We start from the raw sequence: 14,466 nt of genomic DNA, 5'->3' as shown, positions 1-14,466 counted from the left end.
AAAAAAAAAAAAAAAAAAAAAAAAAAAAAAAAAAAAAAAAGGGAACTTATATCTCAACAAATTAGAAATAGAAGGAACATAAGTGTCAATGAATTAGGAATAGAAGGATCTAACATCAAGACAATAAAAACCATGAAAATCTCAAGCTAACATCATATTTAATAGTAAAAAAGTTTTTCTTCTAAGATCTGGAATAAGACAAAAATGACCATTCTTACTTCTCACATTCAACATAGTAGTTCTAATGAGCGATTAGGCACGAAAAAGAAAAAAAAAGGCATCAAACTGAAAAGGAAGAAGTAAAATTGCATTAGTTTCCAGATGACATGATCTCATATGTAGAAAACCCTGAAGATTCTATTTAAAAAAACTTTTAGAAATAGTAAATTCAGGAAAGTTGCAGGATACTAAATCAACATATAAAAATCATTTGCATTTCTGTACACTAGCAATCTATCTTAAAAGAAAATTAAGAAAAAAGTCGGCTAGGTGCAGTGGCTCAGGTCTGTAATCCCACCACTTTGGGAGGCCAAGGTGGGTGGATCATGAGGTCAGGAGTTCGAAACCAGCCTGGCCAAGATGGTGAAACCCCATCTCTACTAAAAATACAAAAATTAGCCAGGCGCAGTGGTGGGGGCCTATAATCCCAGCTACTTGGGAGGCTGAGTCAGGAGAATTACTTGAATCTGGGAGGCAGAGGCTGCACTGAGCCGAGATCATGCCACTGCACTCCAGCCTGGGCCACAGAAACTCCATCTCAAAAAAAAAAAAAAGTCCTATTCACAATAGCATCAAAAAGAATAAAATACTTAGAAATAAGTTTAACCAAGAGGGCGAAAGATTTGCACATTGAAAACTATAAAACATTGATAAAAGAAATTAAAGAGAACATAAATGAAAGGAAGGTGTGAAGGGAAAATAAAAACTTGGGACCTCAATTCATTCTGGCAAAATGAGAAAAAATTAAGCTGAAACCTGTGTGATGCAAGAAGTTGCCCCTCCTTTTGTTCCTAAGCAGATAGCCACAGATAAAAGGGTAACTATCTCCACAGGCAGCTGCTCTATATTCTCCTTATATTAAGTGACAATTTGCTGAGCACAAAAGGAATAATTAATTGACTATTCTCCCACCTGCTCCTTTTCTCCTGCAACTTGTGAATGACCATACCCTCCCTCTTTCCCCTCTAGCCCACCAGCCCAATATTTCCCCTTTGAATACGGAAGCCCTTAAATTCATCTTTGGAGAAAGTCACTGATAAATATTGAAACCCTTAAAATTCTTCTCTGGAGAAAGACATAGACCGTTGACTGTTTCTGTGACTCCATGTTTTTTTCTTCCAGGCCTGTCCTTAACTTTAGCAAAATAAACTTCTACATTGTTTGAGACATGTCTCAGAATACGTTTTGGTTTACAAAGTGTATCTTGTGCTCATAGATCAGAAGAATCAGTATTGTTAAACTGTTCATATTACTTACTCTTCAATAAATGATATTGGGAAAACTGGATATCCATATGCATAAGAATGAGTCGGGCCTTTATTGCATACCATACAAAAACCCAAATTAAAATGGATTAAAGACTTAAATGTAAAACCAGAAACAACAGAACTCTTAAAAGGAAAAGGGAAAAGAGCTTCTACACGTTAGATTTGGCAATTATTTCTTAGATATGGCACCGAAAGCACAAGCAACAAAAGCAAAAATAAAGTAGGAATATATCAAACTAAAATGCTTCTACACAGCAAAAGAAACAATCAACAGAGTGAAGGTCAATAGGCAGGATGGGAGAAAATATTTGCAAACCATATATCTGGTAAAGGATTGATATCCAAAATGTATAAGGAACTTCTACAACTCAATAGCAAAGCAAAAAAAAAAAATAGCCTGATTAAAAATTTAGTAAAGGACCTAAGTAGATGCTTCACTAAAGAAGACATACAAATGACCAAGAGGTCTATGAGAAAGTGTTTAACGTCACTATTCATCGGGAAAATGCAAATCAAAACCACAATGAGACATCATTTTACACTTATTAGAATGCTATTATCAGATAACAAAAGATAAAAAGGTTGGTGCTGATGTGGAGAAAAGGGAACCCTTGTTCACTGTTGGTGGCAATGTAGGCACTGTGAAAAATAGTATGGAGGTTCCTTAAAAAATTAACACAACAATCCCCCTTTAGGATGTATGTCTTTTTTTTTTTTTTTTTTTTGAGACGGAGTTTCACTCTTGTTACCCAGGCTGGAGTGCAATGGCGCGATCTCGGCTCACCGCAACCTCCGCCTCCTGGGTTCAGGCAATTCCCCTGCCTCAGCCACCCAAGTAGCTGGGACTACAGGCACGCGCCACCACACCCAGCTAATTTTTGTATTTTTAGTAGAGACGGAGTTTCACTATGTTGACCAGGATGGTCTCGATCTCTTGACCTCGTGATCCACCCGCCTCGGCCTCCCAAAGTGCTGGGATTACAGGCTTGAGCCACCGCGCCCGGCCCAGGATGTATGTCTTAAGGAATTAAAGTCAACATCCTGAGGAGATATCCGCACTCCTATTTTGTAGCAGCATTATTAACAATTGCAAAAAGGTATAAGCAACCCAAATGTCCATTGACAGATGCATGGATAAACAAAATGTGGACACACAATGGATATTATTCAGCCTTAAAAATAAGGAAATCCTGCCATTTGCTGAAACATGGAGGACGTTCTGCTAAGTGAAATAAGCCAGGCACAGAAGGACAAATACTTCATGATCCCACCTCTACGAGGAATCTAAAACCACCAAACTCATAGATCCAAAGAATAGAATAGTGGTTAACAGGGCTGCAGAGAGGGAGACATGAGGAGATGTTGGTCAAGAGGTACAGAATTTCAGTTATGCAGTACATATATGCTTGGAGATCTGTATAATGTAGAGCCTATAGTTAACGATACTATATTGTATACTTAAAAATCTGCAAAGAGGGTAGATCTTCATTAATTGTTCTTAACACAAAGAATTTTTAAATTAAACAACACAAGGCTGAGAGCAAAAGGAAACTTGGAGGTGCTGGATAACTTTATGGCCTGATTGGTGATATTCTCATGGGAATATACTTATCTGCAAACTCATCAAGTTGTGTATGTTCAACATGTACAGCTCTTTGTATGCCAATATACCTCAGTAAAGTGGCTTAAAAATAAAGAAATAAAAACCACCCATAAGCCCATCATCCAAAAAAACCATTACTAAGATTTTATTGGATTTCTTCTAGTAGTTTTTCAGTAAGTGTGTGTATGTTGGTTTGCATACACCGGTATACATGCCCAAATATATGATCTGTGTATTTTGTTTAAATAAGCTATTTCCAAAGAGGTGTGCCTTCTTATGGGTTGAACGCTGTGGCACTTATGAAATGATGATGTGTTATTCATATTAGATAAAGGTGCCAAAACGTATGGCATATTTTTAGTTTACTGTTGGGGCTGGATTCTTTCTCACGGCTCTCTATTTCACATGAACAGCCAAGACAGGTGTGTGTATGTGATTCCAATGGAATGCACTTCATTTCAGAAAAGCTCAGTTGTTGATTCCTGGTGCTGAGGCCTCCCCTTCGCCGTGTAACCTCCATCCCTTTGTTTTCATTACGAGGGGAATGAATATCTATGTTGACCCATCCTTAGGCATGGAACAAACAGAAATAAGGAAAGTATATGATGTTCTTAATATGTGTTTCATTTTCTTTTCTTTCTTTCTTTTCCAGAAAGTATTTTGGAGAAAAAATTGGACTGTATTTTGCATGGCTGGGATTATATACATCATTCCTCATCCCATCTTCTGTAATTGGGGTGATTGTGTTTCTTTATGGATGTGCAACAATTGAAGAAGATATTCCCAGGTAAATCAGTTTTAAAGAAAAAGGCTCACTTGCCATATGTTTATAATTTGGAGTTTAAACTTAGTATAAGTACTTTTCACATGCCTCCTTCCAAAGCCCTCACCCTCTATTATTCTCCTTTGCTATGACATATGTAACTTTCCTCCAGAGACAGATCTAGGAGCTACAGATTCTGGGAATGGCTTCAGAGCCCTGCTAGGTGAGGCCCACTTCCTCTTCTCGTCAAACTCTTCTCCAGGGTAGGGGAATGTGTCTCATGTGGGCAGGGGGATAATTCCTGGTAAGAAAAATCATGCCAGAGAAATACTTTTTTCCTGTCTCTCTGCTTCATCACTTTTTTTTTCCTTTGGTTTCCTATAAGACCCAAGGCAAGATGTGGGGAATGACACTGGGTAGAAATCACATCTGTGTGGTCAGACGCTGCTAGAATGAAGCATGCCGAGAAAGCAGGCAGCTCTAATGCTGAGGAACGCACAGCCTCTGTTTCAAGAAGTCAGAAACTACAGGGAGGGGTAGCTCCAAGGCAAGACTCTTGGAACGCCAAGACATAGAATCAACGCTAGTTTTTATGGGGAAGAGAGAACCCACAAAGGAAATATGGGTTGGGCATGGTGGCTCACACCTGTAATCCCAGTGCTTTGAGAGGCCAAGAAGGGAGTATCATTGGAGTCCAGGAATTTGAGAACATGGTAAGACCCTATCTCTCTAAAAAAAAAAAATAGCTGGGCATGGCGGCATGCATCTGTAGTCCCAGCTACTTGGGAGGCTGAGGCGGGAGAACTGCTTGAGCCCAGAAGCATGAGCTTGCAGTGAGCTGTGATTGGTTGTGCTACTGCACTCTAGACTGGGCAAATGAGCAAGACCGAAAAAAAAAAAAAAAAAAGGAAAAGAAAAGAAAAGGAGTGCTTACAAACAGCGTTCTTTAGACTGACAATGTTATATATCAGCCGTGTGACTGGACAGTTTGCTCCCTGAAGCTTAGGTTCTTGACTGTAAAATGGTAATCACAACGCCTGCCTCAGGGTGTGGTGAGAATTCAAGGAGACTCTGTCTGGCACAGAAAATTGATAAATACTTGTTGAATAAATCAAAATATGTGGAAATAGAGTACAAGGGACAAAACGGACGCTTGGTTAATATTCAGAATTTAAACCTCTTGCCATCTTCAGAATTGTCTTTGCAAACGGAAGCATGGTTAGTATGTTTTAATATACTTTTGGATGCAAGTGATGGAAACGCAACTTGAGCTAGAATAAGCAAAAAGGGAATTTATTATAAGCATTCAAGGAACACTGGAATAGGGACTCCGTTTATCTCCTGCCTCTGACTCTTTCTAGCATTTGTTGGTTTCACTCTGTATTTTATCCACTTGAATTAAACATTGCTGCTGGTAGCTCATGGGTGTTACTCCTGAGAGCTTTATACTCGATTGGTCTAAAGTGAAAACGTCCTATGACTCCATTTGACTTAGGTGGAGGTCCTGAACCAATTCATTGTGGCTAGGGGGCAGGATAGCTTTGTACCAACATGATATTCCTTCCGCAGCCAGGTGGATGAAGACACTGGGTGGATCTTTAGAGTTGGGGGTGGTAATGGGGGAAGTAATAGCCATTCTAAAGAAAAAGCCAAAAACTGCACATTTTATAAAAGGGTATGTGTGCATCCGTGGGCAGAAACCTGTTTTCTGGTTTACCTGCTTCCTGCCTGATGATGCATACCCTATAGAAATGGTCTTGCAAATCAAATCACCTGGGGCTGATATTGTCAATAAGTAGAGTAAAACTAAATCTATGTCAATCTATGCGAATGGTCTTGCGAATCAAATCAACTGAAGATTATATTGTCAGTATCTAGAATAAAGCTAAGTCACTTGATGTAAGAGACAAGAGTTTATATATATTTTTGCATAAAACTCTAGTATCATTGTCAAGTTTTTTTTTTTTTTTTCCCAGGGTGAAGGGGAAAAGGAAGGGGGAGGAGGGAGAGAGACAGAGGGCAAGTGTTCCTGATTGGGAGTTCTGGGACCTTTATCACAGGAGATGGGTTTTAGGGCTTTGCTTTCTCCAGAGCATCTAGCATGAGGTAAGAACTAATACTTGTGAAATATCTGCCTTGTGCTGGGTATAATGCTCATAACGCTAGGTGATTGTTATAAACTAGTTTCTTTGATTCTGTAAGAGATTAATATTATACCCTCCATAAATAGGCTTTATTTTTCCACTGAACAGAGATTGAGAAACTGATGCTACATGAGGTCACATAAATTGTCTAATTTCAACAACTAATAGTTGTCAGGGCTGGGAGTTGAACTCTGTCGCCTCCTGCTCCAAAGTCTTTGCTTTTTCTAATAAGGAGAGAAGTTTTCCAGAAGGCTCATATCCTCCTCCACAACTCAGTAGCTTCACCTGAGCTTGCCTAGGTGTGTTCTAAGAAAACATGGCTTTTGGGTTTCCCTTGGAGATCCCTAGACATCTGGCCTCAGGTTGATCAAGGGTGGAAAACCTGGTATTATGCATAGGGAACCAGTGCCAGTGCAGTGGGGTCGGGCACCAGTGGGCTGGTTTGCATTCGGACTTAGAACTTGTGCCCTGGGTCCCCACATGGTAATACATGTGGCAGCAACTACTACAGCAGGCAAGGACGTGGTCTGCACATGCTGCAAAGATAGATGTCTACACACAGATGCACACAACCCACATTCACGCACACTCATGCACGCACAGGTGGATGTCTACACACAGACGCCCACACGCCACACACTCATGCACGTGCAGGTAGATGTCTACACACAGACGCACACACCCTACGCACTCATTCACATGCAGGTAGATGTCTTCACACAGACGCACACACTCCACACACTCATGCACGTGCAGGTAGATGTCTACACACAGACGCACACACCCTACGCACTCATTCACATGCAGGTAGATGTCTACACACAGATGCCCACACCCCACACACTCATGCACGTGCAGGTAGATGTCTGCACGCAGACACACACACCCCACATTCATACACATTCATGCATGTGCAGGTAGATGTCTACACACAGACGCACACACCCCACATTCACACACATTTATGCACGTGCACATGGACATCCACACACAGACGCACACACGCCACATTCACACACACTCATGCATGCACAGGTGGATGTCTACACACAGATGCACACACCCCACATTCACACATACTTATGCACATGCAGATAGATGTCTACACACAGACACACACATCCCACATTCACACACACTCATGCACGTGCAGGATATTCAAGTGTAAAGTGCAGTTGTTACTGCAGATGTGTTACACCCCCTGTCAGTGTGGATAGTGTTCTACAACTGTGGATATAACAACAACCACTGGTGGGTTGTGGAGTCAATTTAATGGGTTTTTAAGTGGACTTGAATAAGATGGGATAAGATAGGATAGAGTGAAATAAATATTAGTATTCCTTATAAGAAGGATGTGTAAGCGTTGCTTCGTGAGATTTTGTTTTAGTTTTACAAGTGTGCTTGTGAGAGTGAGGGTATGTATTTGCATACTGAAATCTGATGTCACAAATTGTTTTAACTGTAGGTCGTGGTCAAAAAAGTTTGAAATTGCTACAGAATTGAAGTTTTGCATGTTGGTTTTTCAGACTCAGGATGAGGTTTGGCAACTCAGGAAGGTGTAAATACCAGAAAAATATAAACATTTTAATAGATTTATTTAAAAACCAAGTAACCTTCTTTTTTCTGTTTGTTTGTTTGTTTGTTGTTGTTTTTTTTTTTTTTTTTTTTTTTTTGGGATGGCGTCTCGCTCTGTCACCCAGGCTGGAGTGCAGTGGTGTGATCTTGGCTCACTGCAACCTCTGCCTCCCAGGTTCAAGTGATTCTCCTGCCTCAGCCTCCCGAGCAGCTGGGACTATAGGTGCCTGCCACCACACCTGGCTAATTTTTGTATTTTAGTAGAGATGGAGTTTCACCATATTGGCCAGGCTAGTCTTAATCTCCTGACCTCATGATCCACCTGCCTTGGCAGGTGGATGGGATTAAACAGGCATAAACCACAGAGCCTGGCCAAAAGAACTATTTTTTAAACATAATTTAAAATTCATCAGAAGTCCAACTTCTGTGGGTCTATGGAAACTCTCAAAATACCACTCCTCATAAACAGAGGGGTATTCTCTAAAACCAATATTGAATCTAAATAAACACATACTCTAAGGGTGTGTGTCTATCAGCCACTCATAACTGACTTTGTCATCAAGCCTGAAATTTACTATCTCTCACTTTTTAAATAAAACCTTTTTAATTAGAAAAATTTTAGTTTAACAGCACAGGAACTTGCAGAGAGGGGCCCAGCAGACCGTTCATCTAGTTTCCCTTGATGGTTATGTCTTATGTAACTACGGCACAATATCAAAACCAGAAAACTGACATTGATTAGGTGGAACTTTAAATGGCACCTTTGATTTCCAGTAATTTCACTTTGATATGTGAGATATAAGCATAAGCTTGTAAGTAGTACTTCCATGTGTGCATGATACGTCTACAGAACTTCCCTCTTTCTACTCACCAGGGGATTTGTTTCATTTGTTAAGCACTTACATGAACAGAGAAGATTATGACATTCTTTTTAAAGCTGATTAATCGAAACCATATTGAAGAAAGACTGGCTACTTTGGGTCTGAGACCTTAATAGCAGCCATTTAGTCTGAATTTCCTGAATGATTGCCTCTTTGTACCTCCTCCCGTTGTGCTAACAGGGTTCTGAGTCACCTAATCCGTGAGCAATGATTCACCCTGAAGAACGTTGCTCACTTTAGGGTCTTGGTTCAATGGACTGTCAAGCCATTTATCAAGCTTCTTATGCTTTCTTGAGAAAATAATAAATTAAAGGAATATGCCATTGAATTTATAGCCACAGTTACTTCTCACTAGAAACCTGTGGATTGCACAGCTTAGTGAGTACCCTAGACCTGATTTCCATTCTCGGCGGGCTTCCCTCATCATTCGGCCTGTCTAGAGGCAGGCAGCCTCTCTCAGAAAATACAAAGTCATTTTGATGTCGTTCTGAGCCAGAATTTCTCTAGAATTCTGTTAAAATTGATTACATCAAAAACCCTCCAATACATATATAAAGCATTCTGACTTCACACTTAAATGATTTGAGGAGGATCCGTGCCATGGTGGCTGCCATCTTGTGCAAATGATGGATAGTTGCCTGCACTCTAATTTAAAAACCAATAATTTGCACAGCACTTAGGTTTCAAAGTGCTTTGCACCTGCCTGACTGCTAATATGTTTTTCATGCCTGACCTTTTAGCAATGACTAGTTTCAACTAGGATTCAGTTGACTAGGTTTCTATCTCTCTTTAGTCCATGCCAAAAAAAAAAAAAAAAAACCACCCTGAGTTAAATGAAGTCCCTAACACACAAACTCTAAGAGCAGCATTGAGGAACTCATGTGTTCTTGGACGTGACTTAAAAGCCAAAGTCTTTTACTAGAATTTATACAGACAAGTGATTTTCTGTGTAAATCTGTTTTGGAGGGGGTACTTTCCTCTCTGAAAGTAGCAACTCCTTCTCAACTACATAGCGAACACAGGTCTGACCCAGAAGACTTAAACTGGCCTCTCAAGTCACCAAGAAGAACATGCCCAGGTGAAACTGGCACAGCTGAATGTATTATTAAGATATTACTATTTAATATTTTCGGTGTAGATGAGTCATTTTTATTGACCTTTGCCAGTGGAGAGCTTAGCAGCGAGTCAGCGGAGGAACTGGGATTTATCCTCAGAGACCAAGACTTTCCATTCTCTCACACAGAAGGCCTTTCCCTCCTGCGGACTTAGTAGCTCATTAGAAACAGAAGCCTAGCAACTGGGACTTGACAGAAGGTGACAGCCCTCAGTGAATCTCCCACCCTTCAACTTCTTCATGAAGGGAGAAATAGACCTAGGCATTCCTTGAACTTCGCAGGTTTCATCGGAGCACTGGCTTTAGCACACAGGGCACTGGCTTGCCCACCCTGGCAGTGGCTCCCACTTGTGAGCCGCGCTCTGTAGCACCCTCTGCTGCTTCTTTCTGTGGGAAACACAGCTGTGGTTCTCATTGCTAGATCCTCTGCCTACCCATCACTGTCTCCAGCGGCCCTGTAAGAACAGCCAATGCTTTGCTTTCATGAAATATTGAGTTCTCCACCCTTTCCCCCTGAACCATGAGCTTAACCATCCTCCCGTCTCCCCAGGAGAATATTACATAACAGAGCGATGAGTTCATTCATTTTCCTATCAGTGTATGGTATAGAGGGTTATTGGGCAAGCCAGTCAGGGCTGGTAATTCTTTGGTTCTTATTTCCAAGCATTTATATGAGCCTAAATCTGTTGATTCAGCTAGTCAGCTAATGAATGGAATTTCAAATATATTCTTCAGCCCATTAAAGGGAAATAACACTAAGAACACGTTGGAATACAGGCCACTGGAGATGATTTGGTTCATGCTCCAAGTATCAAAGAATCTAGACCTTGGAAAGCTTTGCCTTGCTCTTTCATTCTCTGTAATCTTATTTCATGGTTATAATAATTCTTATTAGGTTGAAGTTATTATTCTCCATTCTACAAGCGGCTCTACAGCTCATGCTCTTAGAAAAGGGCTTTCCACTCAGATCTACTCCATTCTTCCCCACGTAGCTTCTCCTTCTAGAGATGAGAACATGTGTAGGTCTGGCCACACACTTGTGCTTGTTTCTACTTGGGACCAGTATCCCCTGTTTGTGAGACAGCCAACAGGCTTTACAAAAACAGCCTGGACTGAGCCTCAGGCTGTGATTTATTCACAACTGTTGACGTTTCCCATTCCACCAACCTCATGGACCCAACATGTTCCGAAGGGACTTTATGGGGCATAATTTAATGCCCGATATATGTGACAGATGTCACTCACTTTCCAGGACACAGGTAGTGACAGGGAGCGCCATACTCAGTCTTTTTGTTGTTGCTTTTGGACAAAATATGAGTAACATTCTCCAGGCGAAGAATCCAATGGTAACTTCCTTAACATTCCTTACTTATGGAGTTGAAAAACTCAACCATAGATTTGGAAATAGGAGCTATTTGGGGATGGCTTTTTCTTGGAGTGGACCATGCTTGAGCTTCACCTACCCAACAACCTCCATCTATTGCAGCAGAGAGATGTGCGACCAGCAGAATGCCTTCACCATGTGTCCCCTGTGCGACAAGTCCTGTGATTACTGGAACCTCAGCTCAGCCTGTGGGACTGCGCGGGCCAGCCACCTGTTTGACAACCCTGCCACCGTCTTCTTCTCCATCTTCATGGCTCTGTGGGGTATGTGACCATCACCAGGCTTGCTAATATGGGTGGTTCCTTTAAATGGGCACAACAACAAAGCTCTAAAGCTCATCCTCTTCAGGTTATTTACTTTTGCATTTTTCCTTCCTATCCCAAGAAGTATTTTAAGGATAATACCTTTCTCTTCTTTACTCATATGTGTGAATAGAATTAGGAATATCCTTCCTGTCTTTATCTGTTTTCTCTCAGATGTAGCCGTGCTAAACATGTACTAGCCCCATGTATGATTTATTCATAATTTGAACCAATGCATGTTTTGAAAACCCCTAGCACGCCTGTAAGACTCCTCTAGGTGTACGGACTTAGGTGAGCTTATAGATATCATGCAGCATAATACTTAGCATGGTGGAGTGATTGCCTTGGTCACAGTGTTAGCTCACGGTAAAGGTGGGCTGAGATTTGGTTTCCTGACTCTCTAGTCCAGTGTTATTGTTAGGACATCATACGTATAGACTGTAGAGATTTTATATAATGCTAGAGTCATGCTTTCAGTATTCCCACCAAAGGGATTTGTGAAGGAAAAAATAAATAGTTTCTTCATTTTTCTCCTCTTCCCTTCCTGCCGTAGTACGGGGATAATACACTTGCTCTGAGCCATAGCTATCTGACTGTAAACACATACAGACACACACAGACTCTCTCTCTCTCTCCCTGTCTCCTATTCTCACAAGCTGGACTAACGTGGAATAGCTACCCGATGGTAACTGCGGGTTTCTAAGAAGACACACCCGTGAGTATTAGAAAAGGGTCCAAGTCAACATGTTTCAGCCCATCTGAGCAGCCACCTGCCCCTTTACTCATCACTGAATGTGCAGGTCCGTGGTTTGCACATTGGATCGCAGACTGGCTGGACCATGGTCTGGCTGCAGTGGCTGCTCGATTTATCACTGACTCCATGGGACCCGGAGGATATGCCAGGATGGGTCCTGAGTCACACGTCCCTGAGAGCATGAAGAGAAGGAGGAGAGGGAGAGGCCTGTTCTCAGTGGTTCTTAGGAGAACTGGAACACAACCTTCCTCCATCCCCTGTGGGGACCTTCACTTGGGTGGAGACAGAACTTGACTGGGTAGATTCCTGTATTGCTAGCCACCAAGAAAAACGTCCAGGGTGCACTCTATTCTCTATCATCAGGGAGAGCAGCTGCGTCCCGGGAGCTCATGGGCAGTGTTCAGCCCATGGAGACTTGGAGCAGGGAGCAGAGAAAATCGAATTCTGACTGTAGGGTCCTGGAACTGTTCCCAGCAGGGGCCTTTAGAGCACACTGAAGTTGGGGCCTGTTGCCTGGGAAGTCACTGGCAGCTCTGTGTCTCCTTATCAACCAGGAGTGTCGTGGAATTACCCCAAGATCCACCCGAACTGATTTGGAACCCGAAATACCTATTTATTTTTTGATATATTACAACCCTAATTCCCATAATTTGTCTTGCAGGTAATTACCACCATTGAGTAGCTGAAGCCTAATAACTCAGGGTCTATGATCCTTCAAGAACTTTCTTGGGACACATAATCCCCTGTTGTAGAGAAACTTGGTTTTCAATTGTACTTCCCAGTTTCAAGTTCCAACAACTGCCTCTTCTCTTCCCTCAACAGCTGTAATGAACAGCTACCTCCCACCCCTCCTGAGCTCCTCAGTCATTTCCTACCCACCCCTGGACCTACTGTCTTCCTCTCACGTCACAGTGCAGGGAAAGTACCCAGGGGTGGGATTGCACCAGAGCTTCCTGGCACAGGGTAGCGCTTGGTTTTGTTTTTTGACAGCCTTGCTGTGCTTTATGTGATTGTGTACTCAGTTCCAGCAGCCAAGAGCCCTTAGGCAAGACTGTCTACAAATTACAATTAAAAATAATAGTAATGCCTCTCATTACCATGATTATTATGATTAGTGGTGCTGTGCTGTGGGCCTGGGCCAGGGCCCAGGCCTGCCAGGGATAAGGCTGGGAAGAAATGGCCCTACACAGAGAGCGGCTTGGGCTGCTGGTGGCAGGGAAGAGGCGGTGTAGAGTCAGGGGGTCTTTGGAGATACCAGTCGGCAGGACGTGAGTCTGTTGGAGTCTTCAGTCCCAGCTCTGACTTCAAATTGCAGGGAACATTGAGAAAGAGAGTGAAGTCCTACTGAAAAGGGAAGGAAAGAGGCAGGTTTTCTGAGCTATTTTCTGAATAGAGGTTAACTGACCTAGGCAGACCTCATGTGTGTCCCAGTTCTGTTCCTTCCCAGCGGGGGATCCCATAGAGGGTAAACGTGAACCTAGCTCTGTGTCACTAAAGTCAATGCTCTTGACCAAGGTGCCCAGTTGCCTTGGGCAGATGACATAATCTTTGAGCACTGTGGTCCTCATCTGTAAACTGAGAGAACTAATACCTACCCAACAATGTTCTTGCGACAGGTGAATGAGGTATGTGTGCAGAGCATGTGACGTGGTTCCTGGCATAGATGTGCACCCGGAACTGGGAGCCACTCTCCACCAGTATGGTGGCCGTCCCTTGCCCCAACAACTTATCTTTTCAGGACTCTTTTGCCTCTCTTGTCTTTCCTGCAGTCTGACTTCCTCCCTTCAAGGAGACACCAGTCAGTCAGGACCCTGGGCACTGCTGTATGCACAGCCCTCCTCAGGTACCAAGGAAGGACCAGTAGGAAGAGGAGGGACTTTCTACCATTCTTAGCATCCCCAGGCCAATGCCAGTGTCGAGAGGTCAGAATGCACTCACTCCAGAAAAGCCTCAAATCCAAGACAGAAAACATGCAAATCAGTGCATGCAAAATGTCATGTCAGATGAAAACATGCAAATCAGTGCACCGTAATGTAGCTACAAGGAAAACGAATGCAGCTTTAACTGTATATTCAACCAGTGCACAGGTATTTGTTATTCTCAGTTCTGTGCTGTGCCCGAGGTAGACATAGGCAGCTAAGAGCTGGGACAAGTTTACAGTCCTGTTATGACATCACAGACATGAAGTGCCTGACAATAACCAGGCACAACATGCAGTGAAGTGTGCCCAGGCTCCTGCTAGTGGTGGATTTGTAGGTGTGGCTTCAGGGAATATCATGTCCCCTCCCTTTTCAGGGTGTCATGAAGGTAGGGCAGTAGGAGTGAGGGGGACAGGGTGCCAGGGGGACTGATCTTATGGAAGGCGGGGGACTTGAGCTGGGTGAGGATAGGATGAGGGTAGACGCTGGAGGGTGGCAAGGGGACAGGGACAATGTGTGCAGGTCGAGCATGGCAAGGGG

At 42.7% G+C, this 14,466-nt stretch overlaps 1 protein-coding gene across 2 annotated transcripts in view; it reads left to right on the top strand.

Moving 5' to 3' along the window:
- The window catches only part of ANO2 (anoctamin 2), a 391,299-nt gene that overhangs the window by 200,540 nt on the left and 176,293 nt on the right, over positions 1-14,466 (top strand). For both annotated transcript variants that reach the window (XM_032254535.1, XM_032254534.1), the window contains exons 11-12: positions 3,743-3,877; positions 11,054-11,214. In XM_032254535.1, the coding sequence (XP_032110426.1) occupies positions 3,743-3,877; positions 11,054-11,214 (296 nt within the window). The remainder of the gene's footprint in view (positions 1-3,742; positions 3,878-11,053; positions 11,215-14,466) is intronic.

This window comes from Sapajus apella, unplaced genomic scaffold (genome assembly GCF_009761245.1).
Source record: "Sapajus apella isolate SASKATOON/1434 unplaced genomic scaffold, GSC_monkey_1.0 scaffold86, whole genome shotgun sequence".
Classification (NCBI taxonomy): Eukaryota; Metazoa; Chordata; class Mammalia; order Primates; family Cebidae; genus Sapajus; species Sapajus apella.
Note: the sequence above shows the minus strand (reverse complement) of the source record. Positions and strands in the feature narration are given on the sequence as shown.